Raw genomic sequence first — 17,684 nt, 5'->3', positions numbered from 1 at the left:
CCATGAATTCTTCAGCTCAAGGCTACCACCCTACCCCACTGAGCCACAGCTCTGCTTCCCATTTTCTAGTCGTTAATTGGAGATAAGAGTCTCAGGTTCTTCAGTGCCAGGCTGGCTGGCTTTGAAAATGTGATCCTCGGATCTCAGCCTCCAGAGTAGCAAGGATTACAGATATAAACCACCATGCCCGGCTGGCTGGATTCTTAACCCTTTACTAGTGCCTATTTTCAGGTTTACAGGAACCTCAGATCCCCAGTTTCCATGGCTAATGAATGCAGAGCTGAGTCTTGGCCTAGTTGGAACTCTGCAGAACAAACTGTTACTGGGCAACACAGACTAGGCAAACTGAGTCCTGAGTCTTTAGAGAAGTAACTGGCTGCCACACCACTTGAGTAATTTATCATGGAGCCTTTTCTCTCAACATCTGTTGAGGCTCTGAAATTCTGATTACTTTGTGTTTAGCAAATACTGAGCAAGGAGATCCATAAAATCTTATTTTCTCTCTCTGGGAAACTAGGGCTAGCCTCTTCAACTCCTCTGAAAGCTGGGAAATGAGGAAGAAGAACTTGTGGCTGAGACCTGCTCCTTGGCGTCCCAGCAGTTGGGCAGTCCCACAGGAGCAGTGCACATGGCTGCCAGAGCACAGGAAATAGCTCCAGGTAGATCCTCACTCTGCTCCCGCAGTGGCTGGCTCACTTGTGGGGCTCCTATGGAGAAAGCAAAGAATGCAGGGTGAAATCTGGTTGCTACTCTCAGATATCTATTCACTTTTTCAGTTTACAATTATTGAGTACCTACCAACCATCAAGCATCACTCTAGATAATCTAAGTAGGAACCTATACAACAATACAATCAAGAGAACCTTCCTTCATACTCAAGGGATAGAGCACTTGCTTAGTGATTGTGAGGCTGAGTTTACACCGAATTATGCAAAAAAAAATCTGAGGGCTAGGAGTGTGGCCTAGTGGTAGAATGCCTGCCTGCCTAACATGCACGAAGCACTAGATTCAATTCCTTGGTACCACGTACACAGAAAAAGTTGGAAGTGGTGCTGTGGCTCAAGTGGTAGAGCTCTAGCCTTGAGAAAGCCTGAGAACAGTGCCCTGGCCCTGAGTTCAAGCCCCAGGACTGGCAAAAAAAAATAAGCCATTGATTGTTAAATTTAATTGGGCTGGTGTTGTAGCTCAGTCATAAAAATGCTTGCCTACCATGACCAAGACCCCAGATTGCACTCTTTGCATCCCCCTTTCTTCACCTGGGGGTGTATGGAAAGGGAGCTGTGGCATTGTCAAGCCATGGAGGAGCCCATCCAACACAGCACGCTGGGTGGTCAGCAGGCTGGAGTAAAAGGCTTTGGAGATGACCCGGCTGTTCCCATCCATAGCTTCACACAGGACAGCAAAGCACTGAAGGAGACAAAGGTAGAGATAGCATCAGGCCATCAGAAAACCCAACCCCCCCCCCAAAAAAAAAGAGACTGAAACCTCTGAGGACAGCCAATTCTATATAAGCTTTGCACTGTCAGTACACACTCTGCCTTTCCACATTAATTTCAATGTGGATTTTATTTTTACTTCCCTTCTTATTCCTCCCTTTCCTTTCCCTTCTTTTCTCTATACCTTCTTCTCTCCATTCCTTCTAGTTTTTCTTTTGAGACAGGGTCTCATCTCAGTATATAGACCAGGTCATTCTCAAACTTTTTCCTACATATTACAGGCTGGCCTCAAATTCATGATCTTTCTCCGAGTTTCTTCAGTGTAGGGAATATAGGTGTATACCACCGTCACTTTGGTTTTGCTTTTGTTGGAGTAAACCCAGAGTTTATCACATACTAAAACACATGCTTTACCACTAAGCTGCATTCCCAAACTTTCTATTTTCAAATCAGGTCCTCCTTAGAGGATGTCTCTCCTTCAAGTATGAAATATAGGTACAGGATAAGGATTCAGAATTTCAAGAGAAGGGCCAATTATCCCAAACTCCCTCTGCTACTCATTGTACAATGATGTGAGAGTTGAACAGTCACATGATCTACTACTAGCCAAAATCTATGTTAGTCAAAAGCTTCCTGACTTGAAAATGGGAAAGATGAAAGTAGGATCTCAGGGTGGGGGTGGAGGGGAGGGAAATGGGGACCAAGACATGTAAAAGGGTACAAATATATGTGAATTAATGCACCTTCTATCTGGCAAATATCATGTAACCCTTCTATTAATTACAATAAAAATATATGAAAAAAAAGAAAGAAAGTCGGATCTCAAACTAGAAAAGTATGCAAGTCCTGTTAGCTGGAGGCAGGAAGACAGTGCAGATAGATCTATGTACCCAATTGCCAGTTTGATTGGTCCTGCAATTGTTAACTTCCTTGCCCTCTGAGATCAGAGACTCCAAATTGTTTTCTGATTCATTCTCCCATTCTCCTTACTTCCAGAGTGTAGGATAGAGAAGTGACATAGGTCACTAGTCTTCATGACAAATAAGGCTGGGAAATACTAGATGATTCCCTACTAAATGCCAAACTGCTTTATGCCTCTGAGTGTTCAGATATGTGTTTGTTGTCTGAAATGTCATCCCTACTTTCCTGCCTCAGAAAACTGGCAAACTGCTATGCGCTCTTCAAATCCTAGGAGAGATGACTTCCTTCTTCAAGATTTCTTTCAGGACTCTCCAAATAGCATTATTTGTATTATCAGTGGTGTGTCTGTATTGTATACAAACTTTGATGTATTTTTTACGTTCCCCTCCTTGACCACCTTTATCCCTTGACATGGAGACTTTCTCTTACCCATGTGATATATGGCACATGATGAGTCCAACTCAAGTCAAGGTATTAACTTGATCTGACAACTAACCAGTCACAAGAAAGGAGATAGGGCACACAGAGGATGATCGTAAAGATGGACATCTGGAGGTAGGAGTAGATTACCATAAGGCTGTCCCTTCGAAATGTCTGCTCAGAATCATCTGGTTGGGCAAGTAGTTTCCCCAGCAGATCCAGAAATAGATTGGCAGCTTCCTGAAACACCTGTAGGCTAGGGAAAAATGAACTACGGTTTCTTCTAAAAGCCCAGATATCACTCGCACACACACACACACACACACACACACACACGCATTCTTACTCTCTCCTCTCTCTCTCTCACTACTGTCATAGATATCATCCAAGTCTCTTCTATCCCATTGTTCCTATCTTGACCTTGACCCTTCCCATTTAGGCCCACTGTGACTGCTGATTCTAGAGCCTGAACATCATCTTGGGGTAAAGTTAGAGGTATTTCAAGGTCCCTTATAAATGCTAGCTGGTCTTAGGGCTACTCAACAGATCCCTAACTCTATCACAAATCACAGCGTATTCTCACTTGGTCTCTTCCTAAGGAAGAGGGGAAGAAATGAAGTAAAAAGTGAAACCAAACTAATAAACAGGGGAAGTTTCTTTCAGCCCACCTGTCACTGGTCTGGGTCCTTTCCAGATTGAATGCACAGGCAAAATAGGCCTGAATGACAGCCATCAGGTCCCGTAGGAAGGACCCATACCATGGTTGCTGCCAGGGAAAAGGAGAAAGAGAATAAGGGAAATGCAAGGGATAGAAACAACGGTTATAAAAAAAATAATAAGCTTGAAAAACCCCACAGCAAAAAAAGTATAGATAACCAGTTAAGTAGACCTAATGGAGACAGAAAAAGTCTGAGCAAATAAATGGACAGTCAAAATAGAACTCAGTGCTAGCTAACAGGCCATCTACAGCCTTATTTGGCCTGAACAGTATTCTGAAGTGTAGGAGGCTCTATTTAAAAAAACAACAATTACAACAACATCAAATACATATATATATGTATATGTATATATAATTCCTTAAATGTGCCCAGACTTAATACTCAGTAGCACAGTGCAGTATTCCAGTTGCCCTAACATGGGACCAATAAACTCTGACTCTGGAAGGATTTCCCCTGTCCTCTGAGTATAGCTGTGGCAAGAGATAATATGAAGAAGTACAAGTTTGGGCCCAAACATACTGAGTCTTGGTCCTAGCCCTTCCTCTGTCTTTGTGACAGAGTACAGGTTAGTGATTATACAGGAATTAATCTCTGGACTTTAGTATTCCATGTGCAAAATCAAGTCATAAGATGAGGATCCAGCATTCCCAAATAAAATATTCTAATAGAATATTCTAAATATGTGATATTCTTTTTTGTTGTTGTTTTGTTTTGTTTTTGTTGGTTGTGGGACTTGAACTTTGGGCCTGGGCGCTGTCCCTGAACTCTTCAGCTCAAGGCTACCACTCTGTTGAGTCATAGCGCCACTTGCGTCATTCCAGTTTTCTGATGGTTAATTGGAGATAAGTCTCGGGCAAGTCATGCGCACGTAGCTCATGCCTGTAATACTAGCTACTCAGGAGGCTGAGATCTCAGGATCAAGGTTCAAAGCCAGCCCAGGCACAAAAGGACCTGAGACTCTTATCTCCAATTAACCTCTAGAAAAAAGGAAGTGGGGCCTGGCTCAAGGGTAGGGTGGTAGCCTTGAGCTAAAGAACTCAAGGACAGGGCCCAGGCCAAGTTCAAGCCCCATGACCGCCCCCCACCAATAAAAAGTCCCACAGACTGTAGTGCCCAGGCTGGCTTTGAACCACAATCCTCAGATCTCAGCCTACTGAGTAGCTAGGATTACAGGTGTGATCCACTGTGCCTGGCTTAAATATCTGATATTCTAAATATCAGAAAGTTTGATTTTATTTTATACTAGTCCTGGGTACTGTACTTTAGCAGTTTCATGTTTAGCAGTTTCTTGTACTGTACCAGCAGTTCCATGCTGGTACTCTACCTCTTAAGCCATAGCTACACTTCCAGCTATTTGGTGATTAACTGGACATAAGAGTTTCATGGACTTTCCTGCTGAGGCTGGCTTTGAACCATAATCCTTAGATATCAGCCTCGCAAGTACCTAGATTAATAGTCATGAACCATGAGCATCTAACTTATATAAAAGTCAAATATCACTTGTTAAACATGGCATTTGAAATATGATGTTAAAAAATCAGTGTTCATGGGCTGGGAGTTTGACCTAGAGGTAGACTGTTTGCTTAGAATGCACGAAGATCCGGGTTTGATTCCTTGGTACCACAAACATAGAAAAAAGCCGGGAGTGGCGCTGTGGCTCAAGTGGTAGAATGCTAAGCTTGAGGAAAAAGGCCAAGAACAATGCTCAGGCCCTGAGTTCAAGGCCCAGGACTGGCAAAAAAAAATCAGTGTTCATAAAATATTTTAATTAAAAAAGGGAAAAAAGTTATATATCAATTGGGTACTAATGGCTCAAATCTGTAATCCTAGCTACTCAGGAAGCTGAGGTCTGAGGATCATGGTTCAAAGCCAGCCTAGGCAGGAAAGTCCACGAGATTCTTATCTTCAGTTAACCACTAGAAAACTAGAAGTATAATGTGCCTCAAAGTGGTAGATTATTAGACTTGGGCAAAAAGAGTTCAAGGACAGTACCTAGGCCTTGATTTCAAGTCTCATGACAGACAAAAGGAAAAAAAGGGGGGGGCTGGGAGTTTGGCCTAGTGGTAGAGTGCTTCCCTAACATGCACAAAGACCCAGGTTCAATTCCTTGGTACTACATATGTAGAAAAAGCCAGAAATGGTGCTGTGCTTAAATAGTAGATCTCTAGCCTTGAGAAAGACCAAGGACAGTGCTCAGGCCCTGAGTTCAGTCCCCAGGACTGGAAAACAAAACAAACAAACAAAAAATCCAAAGCATTGTGGCTTAGTGGTAGAGAGCTCGCCTAGCATGCATAAAACCCTGGGTTCAATTCTTTGGTACCACATATGCAGAAAAAGCCAGAAATGGCGCTATGGCTCAAGTGGTAGAATACTAGCCTTGAGAAAGCCCAACGGCAAAGAAGAGAGAGAGAGAGAGAGAGAGAGAGAGAGAGAGAGAGAGAGAGAGAGAGAGAGAGAGAGAGTGTTACATATGAAAATCTGGGTTTCTCTCTTTTCTTGGAAAATCAGAGGATGTGGCACATTGTCTCAACTTTCCATAGAGCAAGGTGAATGAGGGCTAAGGAGAAGCTGTCTATTTAGAGTGGACATGCACTATATCAGTTATAAACACAGACTGTTTCACTGATTTCATACCACCAATATGGCCCCAGAAGGCAACAGTTTACAACTGATAATCTGGTAATTAGAAAAAAAGAGGAAAGAAAAAGAAAAAAACCCACAGTTAAGTCAGATATAGGTATCAGTTTGAAAGAGAGAGGTTCAAGGAAAAGGGCCTACTGTTGGTCTTCAGAGGTTCCTGGTGCTTACCTGCTGAATACTGTTGTTTTCCTGGCTGTACCTGAGCAGGCTAAATAACATTCCAGGCAGCCCTGCTTCCCGGCAGAAGGAATACAAGGGAATGGAGTCACTGCAGCTGGACAGAAGACTGCTCAGGACCCGGAGTGCAGGGAGTATGTGGGAAGCACCTGCCAGGGTACCTTTCAGGATCTGGAGGACATGAGAAAAACAGCAATTATATCATAAGTAAAAAGATGGCCACAATTACCAAATGCCTCCAAAGAACTGACAAGACAGATAAAATGCTTACATTTCTTTCTTTAGAAGTATAAAACTCAGGAAAAAAGAACGAGGAAACAAGGAAACCATACCAGGAAGAGGACCCTATGGTCATCTGACATAGAATACCAGTGACCTACTTCCATTCACAATCACTTCCTCTCTCCTTCAGCCCTTGGCTTTAAAAAAGAAGTACACAGGACTGGTAGCATGGCTCAAGTGGTGCTGGGAACCAAACAACTGTTACTATGACATCCAGAAACTATAAGTTTCTGTAAACTGAAAGAACTTAGTAACTGTAAGACTCTGTCTGTAAATTGAATCACTTATTGTTTCTACTACTCCTTCCATGATGACCCAACTGCAATATTCTGTTAAGCAAAAAAGAACTTGATGTATGTATCCTGTTTGGCAGAACACTGTGACCACCTTCTGACCCTCTCCCCAGGTTTGTTTCAGGTACATGTTGTAGAGAGATAGTTACTAAGCAGTGTCACTAAGCAACCTGCTTGCATCAATTACTCTCCTGTTGAGCCTATATATTCTGCTGTGCAAAAATGAAGATTGGGACCTTGATCAGAATACTGTCTTGGTCTCCCTCCTTGTGTCTGGTTTGTCTCTCTCATTCAGGTCTGCTCCTCCTCGGGCTCTAGTTGACAAAGCCGGCTGGCCGGGGCAAGTGGCGCCCAACGTGGGGCTTGAGGAACGGAAGCCGAACTGAACACGTCAGCCACCGGAGCAGCGCTGCCTCACCAGATGGTCATACAGTCACTTAACGACCACAGCAGAGAGCCCACCTGTGGTGTAGGTCCAGAAGGTAAGAGAATCGATGCGATTATGAGACAAATACTTAGTAAACATGAGTTGTTTATTCAGGGGCCTCACTCAAGGCACGAGGCGTATGGGTTAAGAAAAAGGATTTAGTAGATTTTTTTTATGTTCTTGGAAAATCTTTGTCCTTGGCTCCCACAAGAGGGAACCAGAAGACAGATGGCATCGTGTAGGTGATTGTCTTAAAGACTTTTATCACACTTTTGGCCCCGAAAAGGTGCCTGTTCAGGCCCTCTCATACTAGAATCTCATAAATGAGGTCCTACAGGTCCGCCATTATCAAGCAGATGTCTCTGAGGTAATAGAAGATAGTGAAACCTTCTTGAAAGAAAAATGTAAAGGAAGCCAGGCTTCTCTTCAAAAAGATTCTTCCAAAACTTCCCATCCCCCTCCTGCCGCCTCTCCTTGTCCCTCCGTCTCCATCCTTGTGGCCACAGATAGTCGTGGTGCTCAGCCCGATAAGCCAAATCCATTTATCCTGTTCTTTTGGGTATGGACCTTAGTGATGTTGGTGATGATGTCCTCTCACCAGATGAGGAGGCCTCACTGGAGGAAGAGGCAGCCAAATATCATAACTCTGATTGGCCTCCAACAGCCTCCCTTTCAACCAAGCCTCCATCTTAGAAAACGGCCCCTCCCTTCTGTGCTCCTGCGCTTGCCTCTGCGCCTGTAGATGATTTGACAGAAGTTACCCGACAAGCCATTGTAAGAGTTACCAGAGAAGCCCAGTCCTTAAAGACTCTTCTTCAAATTAAAAAGGGAAAGTCTGACTTGCTTAAACAGCTTCGAGAACTAGATATAGAAATAAGTCCCCCAGCTAATACCCCACCCAAAGCTAAGACAAAGGACAGACGGACTCTCCACGCCTTTCCCGTAACTAGATCTCGGATAAAATCAGCCAAGAACCCCCCTAATGAAACAGAAAACCAAGAAGATAGTGAAGGGAAAGAACAGGAGGAAGAGGATAGGGAGGAAAGGGAGCTAGGTAGTAAAGAATCAGAAACCTTCAGAGAAGAGGAAGAAAATAATCCCCTAATAATTAAAGCCCCAAAATACCGACCCTTAAAATTCAAACATATTAAGGAACTTAAGAGCGCTGTCTCCATGTATGGCCCAGTTGCCCCCTTTACTCTCTTTTAGAATCCATGAGTGAAGACTGGCTTACAATAAATGACTAGGGAATGCTAGCTAAAGCTATACTTAGCAGAGGCCAATATCTTTCATGGAAGGCTGATTATACTGAAAGATGTCAGGACATTGCATGTTGCAATGTGACTGCTAAAGGTCCGTCTATGACATGGACCCTAATTAAATTATTAGGACAAAGCCCCTGTGACAACCATGAAAAACAAGCCAAATTCCCCCCAGGGCTACTTGTTCAAATTCAGCATGCGGCCCTTCAGGCTTGGAAGAGCCTTCCTCCTCAAGGGTCGGCTGTTTCTTCTATAGCAAAAATTCGTCAGGGACCCCAGGAGCCATTCAGTGAATTTGTGAGGTGCCTTACCGAGGCTGCAGAGCGATTTATAGGGCGCGAAGAAACAGACAATGAACTCACTAAACATCTTGCCTTTGAAAATGCCAATTCTGCCTGTCAGGCCGCGATACGTCCTCATCATCGCGGCAAAACTCTCTGATTACATCAGACTGTGTGCTGATGTTGACCCAGCCTCCCGTAACATTGGATTGGCTATCGGAGCCACCTTAAAGGATTTTGTCCAGGGACCCAAGGCGAAGACATGCTTTAACTGCAACAGCCTGGTCACTTTCTTTTTTTTTTTTTTTTTTGCCAGTCCTGGGCTTGAGCTCAGGGCCTGAGCACTGTCCTTGGACTTTCTCAAGGCTAGAGCTCTACCACTTGAGCCTCAGCACCACTTCCAGCTTTTTTCTATATGTGGTACCGAGGAATCGAACCTGGGTCTTCATGCATGCTAGGCAAGCACTTTAACCACTAGGCCAAACTTCCAGCCCCATGCCTGGTCACTTTCTGAAGGAATGCCTAGCCCCTAAGACAGAGCGGCATCTTCCCCCTTTTTGCCCCCGATGCAAAAAAGGAAAACATTGGGTTTCGGAATGCCTCTCAAAAACTGATAACCAGGGAAATCCATTGCCCCCGGAAACAGGGAGACTTGAGGAGGGGCCCACCCCAGGGCCCCAAGCCAACAATGGGATCGAATCCTGGGGCTGTCAGGTTTGTCCCCCAATCTCCAGCTCACCTAATGTCATCTCCTTCATGCGAGCAACGCCAGGTAGTGCAGGACTGGACCTCTGTGCCACCTCCCACTCAATATTGACTCTGGATTCCGGGACTCAGATCCTTTCCACTGGAATTTTTGGCCCTCTGCCTCCAAACACATTTGGCTTGATTTTGGGACGCGGAAGCTCCACCATCCAGGGTCTTAATATTTCGCCAGGCATTATTGATAATGATTATACTGGGGAAATCAAAATAGTGGCAACTGCTTCTCAAGGACTTCTAACTATTTTCCCTGGTCAGAGGATTGCTCAATTGGCATTGCTACCTCTCATTGCTGACAAACGCCAGAGAGGCCTTCCTAATTTTTGTTCCTCAGATACCTATTAGGCACAGGAAATTACACATAAGAGGCCTTCATTAAAGTTAAAATTAGATGGGAGGATTTTTGAGGACATTGTTGATGCAGGAGCAGATGCTACTATCATTTCCAATAGGGATTGGCCTTCAGCCTGGCCCCTTAACCCTTCTATGACTCACTTAAAAGATTGGACAAACTTCTAACCCTCTTCAAAGTTCTAAAATTTTTCTATGGGAAGACGAGGAAGGAAACCAAGGCACAGTGCAGCCTTACGTGGTCACCGGCCTCCCAGTTACTTATAAGGCAGAGACATTCTTTCTCAGATGGGACTCATTATGTGCAGCCCCAATGAATTAATTACTCAACAGATGCTTAATCAAGGATATCGCCAGGCCAAGGGCTGGGAAAAAATTCTCAGGGTCTTATGTCGCCCATCCAGGTCGATGCTAAGGCTGGTCGCGTCGGCATTGGCTATAAAAATTTTCCTTAGTGGCCACTGGCATGCCTGTACTCCATGCAGACAAAATTTCTTGGAAAAAGACAGAGCCTTTGTAGGTTGATTGAAAAGTTGGCTGCAGCCACAGCGTTAGTACAGGAACAGCTTGCTGCAGGCCACATAGAATCTACCACTTCCCCTTGGAACACACCCATTTTTTGTAATAAAAAAGAAATCAGGAAAGTGGAGACTTCTTCAAGATCTTACGGAAATTAATAAGGCCATGATTCCCATGGGTGCCCTTCAACCTGGCCTTCCTACTCCAGTTGCAATTCCCAAGGGATATTATACAATTGTTATTGATCTAAAGGATTGCTTTTTCACCATCCCTCTCCATCCGGAGGATCGCCAATACTTTGCATCTAGTTTACCAGTAATAAATTTTAAAGGCCCTATGCCTAGGTTTCAGTGGAAAGTTTTGCTCCAGGGAATGGCCAGTAGCTCTACATTATGTCAAAAATTTGTTGCTCAAGTTATAGACCCATTCAGATCCGTCTCTATATATATTTCATTATATGGATGATATTCTTCTTGCTGGACCAGATGCTGATTGCCTTTTCCATTTTTCTCAGCAACTCTCAAATGCTCTTACCAGTGCAGGTCTTCAAATTGCACTGGATAAGATTCAGTTAAAACCTCCATATCTATTTTTAGGCTTTGAGCTTTTTGCCAATAAAATATTGTCCCAAAAAATTCAACTTAGGACTAATCATCTTAAAACCTTAAATGATTTTCAAAAACTCTTAAGTGATATCAACTGGCTCTGCCCCTATCTTAAACTGACTATGGGTGAGCTTAAACCCTTGTTTGATATTCTTAAAGGAGATTCCGACCCCCTTTCTAAACGCTCTTTGAATGCTCCTGCTCGAGAAGCCCTCTCCAGAGTAGAGGCAGCCATTTCTGACCAACAAATTACCTTTGTTAATTATGACCTACCCTTACAGTTTGTCATTTATGCCTCTAGTTTCATACTCGCTGGAGTCTTTGGCAGAAAGGACCCCTTTATTGGGTACATCTGCCTGCTGCACCAGCTAAGGTTCTTACACCCTACACTATGTGGGTGATGGAGCTGATTAAAATAGGACGGGAACAAGCAGAAAAATATTTGGCAAAGACCCAGATAAAATAATTTTTACCATATACCCCCTCCCAGATTCAATGGTTAATTCAAAATGATGATGATTGGGCTGTTTTGTGCATTTCCTTTTTAGGCACCTTTGATAATCATTATCCTGCTGATAATCTTCTTCAGTTTTTGCGATATCAACCCATTACCTTCCCTGTACAGACCTTCCAAAAGCCCCTTCCTAATGCCTCCCTTGTGTTCACAGATGGCTCCTCCATCTGTGGGCAACCTGCCTTTTCTATTAATAGCAAAATTACTTCCTTAAAATCCCCCTATTGTTCTGCCCAGTTGGTTGAGTTGTTTGCTGTTTTACAAGTTTTTGCTTAGTTACCTACATCCTCTTTTAATCTGTATATTGATAGCGCCTATATTGCTCATTCTATACCATTGCTTGAAACAGTGCCTTTTATTAAGCCAACTACAAATGCTGCTCTCTTGTTTTTCCTAATTCAACAGTATATTCAAACTAGAAGTTGCCCCTTCTTTATAGGCCACATCAATGCCCACTCTGGCCTCCCTGGACCTTTGACAAAAGGTAATGAAATAATAGACCAAGCTACCCAATTGGCACTTTTAGCTGAAAATGACCTGATAGCCCAGGCCAGAGAAGCTCATTTACTATATCACCTTAATGCCCAGACCCTTCGTCTTCTTTTTAAAATCACCAGAGAACAGGCATGGCAAATTGTCAAACAATGCCAAAATTGCATTACCCTGTTGCCAATACCCTATTTGGGTGTTAATCCCCGAGGATTGGTTCCTAATGATTTGTGGCAAATGGGTGTTACTACTCATGTTCCTTTCTTTGGTACACTTAAATATCTTCATGTTACTGTAGATACCTTTAGTGGATTTATTTTTGCCACACCACATTCTGGTGAGGCCTCCAAAAATGTTATCGCCCATGTACTTAATTGCATGGCAGTTATGGGAAAGCCTAAGATTATTAAGACTGATAATGGCCCCAGATATACTGGCAAAAATTTTCAACATTTCTGCCGTCAGATGAAAATAAAACACATCACTGGTATTCCCTATAATCCTCAAGGTCAAGGAATTGTCGAACGAGCTCATCAAACCCTTAAAAATACTTTTCAAAAGTTAAAAACACAAACCTTTTATCCCACAAAAGGAACTCCAAAAAATATTCTTCATCATGCCCTATTTGTTATTAATTTTTTAACTCTGGATATTAATAAAAGATTTGCAGCTGATCGCCTTTGGCACCCCCAAAACATTAACAATTATGTCACTGTCATGTGGAAGGATCCTCTGACCTCCCAATGGAAGGGCCCTGACCCAGTGTTGATCTGGGGAAGAGGATCAGCCTGTATATTTGATAATAAAGAAGGCGCAGCTCGTTGGCTTCCAGAATGACTTGTAAAGCCTATTGATAACTCATCTTCCAGGGAGAACTAGCTCCCTGAGAACAAAAACCCTTTCTTCTATTCTAGAAAATCGTTGAAGATGCTGTGGATCCTACAAATGTCAGTCTTGCTGCTGCTGTCGTCATCAGTCATCAGAGAACTCGAACCTCCACCAGATAAAAAAGCCCTCCTCTAAACCCTTTATGGCAGCCCCTGTGATTACAAAGGGGGATGGATTAGTAATACTCCCACTAAATATATTCAAAATGAAGACTGTGATACTTTTGATGCTTATTTGCCATTCATAAGCAGTAGTGTGGGAGGATTTCAGCACCCAGAATGGCAGAATGGCCTAAGACCATTCCCCCCAAAGAAGGCAAATCGGGATCATGTCCTTCTTCATGTATCTATGCAACCCAGATGCATTCCTCCTGCTATGATGAAGTGCAGGAATGCGTTTCTAATAATAATTATTATTTCATTGCTGTTTTAAAACAAACAAAAAATGCTGTAGCTGGTGGCAATTGGGCAATAAGCCTCAAGTATTGGGTTCTACTAATAAATATACCCAGGCCTCCTGTTCGGGAGTTGTAGGACAATATAGCTGTTGGCCCAAGCATGCACCAACTCACATTTCGGATGGAGGAGGCCCAAATGATGCTATCAGAGAAGCTAAAGTTCAGAAAAGGTTAAGAGAATTAAAAAGAAAATTATATCCTAAAGTGGATTACCATCCATTAGCCCTCCCCAAGCCTAAATAGACAGATTTGGATGCTCATACTGCTAATATTTTAGAAGCCACTCATAGTATGCTTAATTACTCCAATCCTTCATTAGCGGAAGATTGTTGGTTATGCATGTCAATGGGCACACCAGTGCCAATCGCCATTCCGAGCAATGACTCCCTTAGTCCTATTAATTCTACCTTAAATTGCAGTCTTAAGCCTTTTCTTTAAAATCCGACCAGTTGGCCTTAATGCTTCTTCGTGCTTTTTTGGTCAATTTCAAAATAATACCTTTGATATAGATGTAGGAGTAGTTTCTTTTAGCGATTGTTTAGCAGTTATAATTATTCTTCTCCTACTATTTCCCTTTGCCCTTCTGTAGGAAAAGTATTTGTCTGTGGAGACAACCTGGCCTTTACCCAACTTCCTGTAAATTGGACCGGGATTTGTATACTTGCTTCATTGCTTCCCAATATAAACATTATTCCTGGAGGTGAACCTCTGCCAATTCCCAGCCTAGAAATGATAGGAGGAAGACATAAACGGGCTGTTTTTATTCCCCTCCTGGCAGGATTGGGAATCGTTGCAGCCCTAGACGCAGGAACAGCAGGATTGGGAATGTCACTACACTCTTACACCAAATTGTCCAGTCAGTTAATAGAGGATGTTCAGACATTGTCCAGTACTATTAATGACCTTCAGAATCAGATCGACTCCCTGGCTGAAGTAGTTTTTCAGAATAGAAGAGGGCTAGATCTACTCACCGCAGAACAGGGAGGAATTTGTTTGGCTCTACAGGAGCGGTGCTGCTTCTATGCAAACAAGTCCGGGATTATGCGAGACAAGATTAAGAACCTCCAGGAAGACTTGATCAAACGACCCCGAGAATTGTTTGATAACCCTTTCGGACTGGATTAAATGGAATGTTACCTTACCTCCTTCCCCTCCTAGGTCCTTTGTTGGGTATTTTGATTATTGTATGCATAGGACCATGCATATTCAATAGAATCATGAGCTTTGTAAAACAGCAAATTGACTCCCTGGTATCTAAACCCCTTCAAATTCATTATCATAGGCTAGATTTAGCTGCTCAAGAGGCAGGTGAAGGCACGGAGCCCCCATCTCCTACTATTCAAGCAGATCAACAAAGAACAACAGTTCTACCAGGGCGGCCGGAACCCGAACCAGCTAGATGTAGGCCATCGGCACCTATGGAAGGGTAGAACCGAGCGGTATCTACCGATGAGGGCTCAATGCAAAAGCGCCGTTTGGGCTTGTGGAAGCAAACCCATCTGCATAGGGGTTGGATCCGGTTGAAAATCCCCTCCCCTCAAAAAGGATCCAGTAAAGCACTTCAGGGGGATGGGTCCCTACTTCCTTCCATGGGTTAATGCCAATCTTGCTTAGAAAAATGTTTTCTCTAAGATATGGCTCTGCCTCAAGCTGCTTCACCAGTATTATGACAATATTTGGCCTTTTAATAAATTAAATAAAAAGGGAGGAGATGCTGGGAACGAAATAGCTGTTACTATGACATCCAGAAACTATAAGTTTCTGTAAACTAAAAGAACTTAGTAACTCTGTCTGTAAATTGAGAGAATCACTTATTATTTCCACTACCCCTTCCATGATGACCCAACTGCAATATTCTGTTAAGCAAAAAAGAACTTGATGTATGTATCCTGTTTGGCAGAACACTGTGACTACCTTCTGACCCTCTCCCCAGGTTTGTTTCAGGTATATGTTGTAGAGAGATAGTTACTAAGCAGTGTCACTAAGCAACCTACTTGCGTCAATTACTCTCCTGTTAAACCTATATATTCTGCTGTGCAAAAATGAAGATTGGGACCTTGATCAGAATACTGTCTTGGTCTCCCTCCTTGTGTCTGGTTTGTCTCTCTCATTCAGGTCTGCTCCTCCCTGGACTATAGTTGACAAACCCTGCCGGCCAGGGCAAAGTGGTATAGCACCTGCCCAGTAAGCTGGAAGCCCTGAATTCAAACCCCAGTACTACAAAGAAAGGGATGGTGAAACACTTGTCTAGTATGTACAGGTAGCACAAGAAAGAGAGAGAGAGAGCCAGACAGACAGACAGAGATAGAGAGAGACAGAGAGAGAGGAATTGAAGGAAGGAAGAAGAAAGAAAGAAAGAAAGAAAGAAAGAAAGAAAGAAAGAAAGAAAGAAAAAAAGAAAGAAAGAAAGAAAGAAAAAAGAAAAGCTAAGTGTCAGTGACTCACATATATAACCCTAGCCACTCAAGTGGATATAATGAGAATTTTCTGTCAGCCTGGGCAGACAGATTTGAAAGACTCATTTCCAACTGACAAACAAAAAGCAAGAAATAGAAGTAGAGCCACCAGCTGTAAGTGAAAAAGCCTAATCAAAGGGATAAATTCCTAGAGACTTACAAACTAAGATGAACCAAGAAGATAAACCATTTAAGCAGGTCTATAACATACAATGAAATTGAGGAAGTAATCAGCAGTCTTCCAACAAGGTCCAGTTCTAGTTGGATTCATGGCTGAATTCTTAAAGTTGAGCTAACACTAATACTCCTCAAACTTGTCCATGCAATAGAAAAAAGAGGGGGGGGGCGAGAGCTGGGAACATGGCTTAGTGGTAGAGTACTTGCCTAGCATGCATGAAGCCCTGGGTTAGATTTCTCAGTACCACATGCACAGGAAAAGTCAGTAGCGATGTGGCTCAAGTGATAGAGTGTTAGCAGTGAGCAAAAGAACCTCAGAGACAGTGCTTATGCCTGAGTCCAAGCCTCAGACAGATAGGGATCCAACAAAAAAAGGGAATTAGACAAGTCTCTCTGATGAACACAGATGCAAAGCTCTTCAACAGATAGTAGCCAAAAAAATTCAGCAAGTAATCAAAAAAAAAAATCTTAAGATCAAGTAGGTTTAAACCCAGACATACAAGGCTGGAAGGCTGGATTAACATACATAAATCAATAAATAAAAAACATCAACAAAGCCAAGGACAAGAACCACATGATCATCTCAACAGAGGCAGAAAAAGCCTTCGACAAAATCCAACATCCAACATTGGTTCATGTTAAAAGTTCTAGAAGCCAGGAGTGGTGGCTCACACCTCTAATCCTAGCTACTCAGGAGGCTGAGATCTGAGGATCAAGGGTCAAAGCCAGCCTGAGCACAAAAGGACCTCAGATTCTTATCTCCAAATTAACCTCTAGAAAATGGGAAGTAGGGCTTGGCTCAAGGATAGGACGGTAGCCTTGAACTTAAGAGTTCAGAGACAGCACTCAGGCCCAGGGGCAGGGCAGTAGCCTTGAGCTAAAGAGCCCAGGGACAGTGCCAAGGCCGAGTTCAAGCCCCATGACATACAAAAAAAAAAAAAAAAGAATGAATGAATGAAAAAAATGTTCTGGAGGAGCTAGAAAAAGAAGGAACATATCTCAAAATAATAAAGGCTATATATAACACCCCAATAGCCAACATCACACATTCCTCTAAAATCAGGAACAAAGCAAGGATGTCCACTCTCTCCACTCCTCTTTAGTGAAGTTTTCCAATTCTAGCCAGAGCAATAAGCAAGAAAAAGATGAAGAAGTCAAACCATCCCTATTTGTACATTACATATTCTTATGTCCAAAGGACCCAAAAGACTTAATCCCGAAGCTCCTAGAACTAATTGATAATTTTGGCAAAGTAGCAGGATAAAAAATTAACACACACAAAAAAATCAGAAGTCATGGAAGTAGCAGTACAGCTCAACATTACAGAGCACTAGCCTTGAGCTGAAGAGCTCAGGAATAGCACCCAGGCCCAGAGATCAAGCCCCATGACCAACAAAGAGAGAAAGAGAGAGAGAGAGAGAGAGACAGAGAGAGAGAGAGACAGAGAGAGAGAGAGACAGAGAGAGAGAGAGAGAGAGAGAGGAAGGAAGAGAAAGAAAGAAAATATAGCAAGTGGCAGAGCACTAGCCTTGAGCAAAAAATGTCCAAGGACAGTGCTCTGGCCCTGAGTTCAAGGACTGGCAAAAATTAAAAAAATAAAAATCAGAA

The 17,684-nt window shown here is 42.9% G+C and overlaps 1 protein-coding gene across 1 annotated transcript in view; it reads right to left on the bottom strand.

The window, feature by feature from the left end:
• Nucleotides 1–17,684, bottom strand: part of Stk36 (serine/threonine kinase 36) — a 44,465-nt gene that overhangs the window by 11,644 nt on the left and 15,137 nt on the right. Inside the window, exons 11-15 of the mRNA XM_090354828.1 lie at nucleotides 6,305–6,484; nucleotides 3,446–3,543; nucleotides 2,928–3,033; nucleotides 1,257–1,407; nucleotides 580–707 (exon numbers count right to left, since the gene is read on the bottom strand). Coding sequence (XP_090210954.1) covers nucleotides 580–707; nucleotides 1,257–1,407; nucleotides 2,928–3,033; nucleotides 3,446–3,543; nucleotides 6,305–6,484 — 663 coding nt within the window. The remainder of the gene's footprint in view (nucleotides 1–579; nucleotides 708–1,256; nucleotides 1,408–2,927; nucleotides 3,034–3,445; nucleotides 3,544–6,304; nucleotides 6,485–17,684) is intronic.

This window comes from Megascapheus bottae, chromosome 21 (genome assembly GCF_031878675.1).
Source record: "Megascapheus bottae isolate mThoBot1 chromosome 21, mThoBot2.hap1, whole genome shotgun sequence".
NCBI classification, from domain to species: Eukaryota; Metazoa; Chordata; class Mammalia; order Rodentia; family Geomyidae; genus Megascapheus; species Megascapheus bottae.
This window is presented reverse-complemented; position numbering and strand designations above follow the sequence as displayed.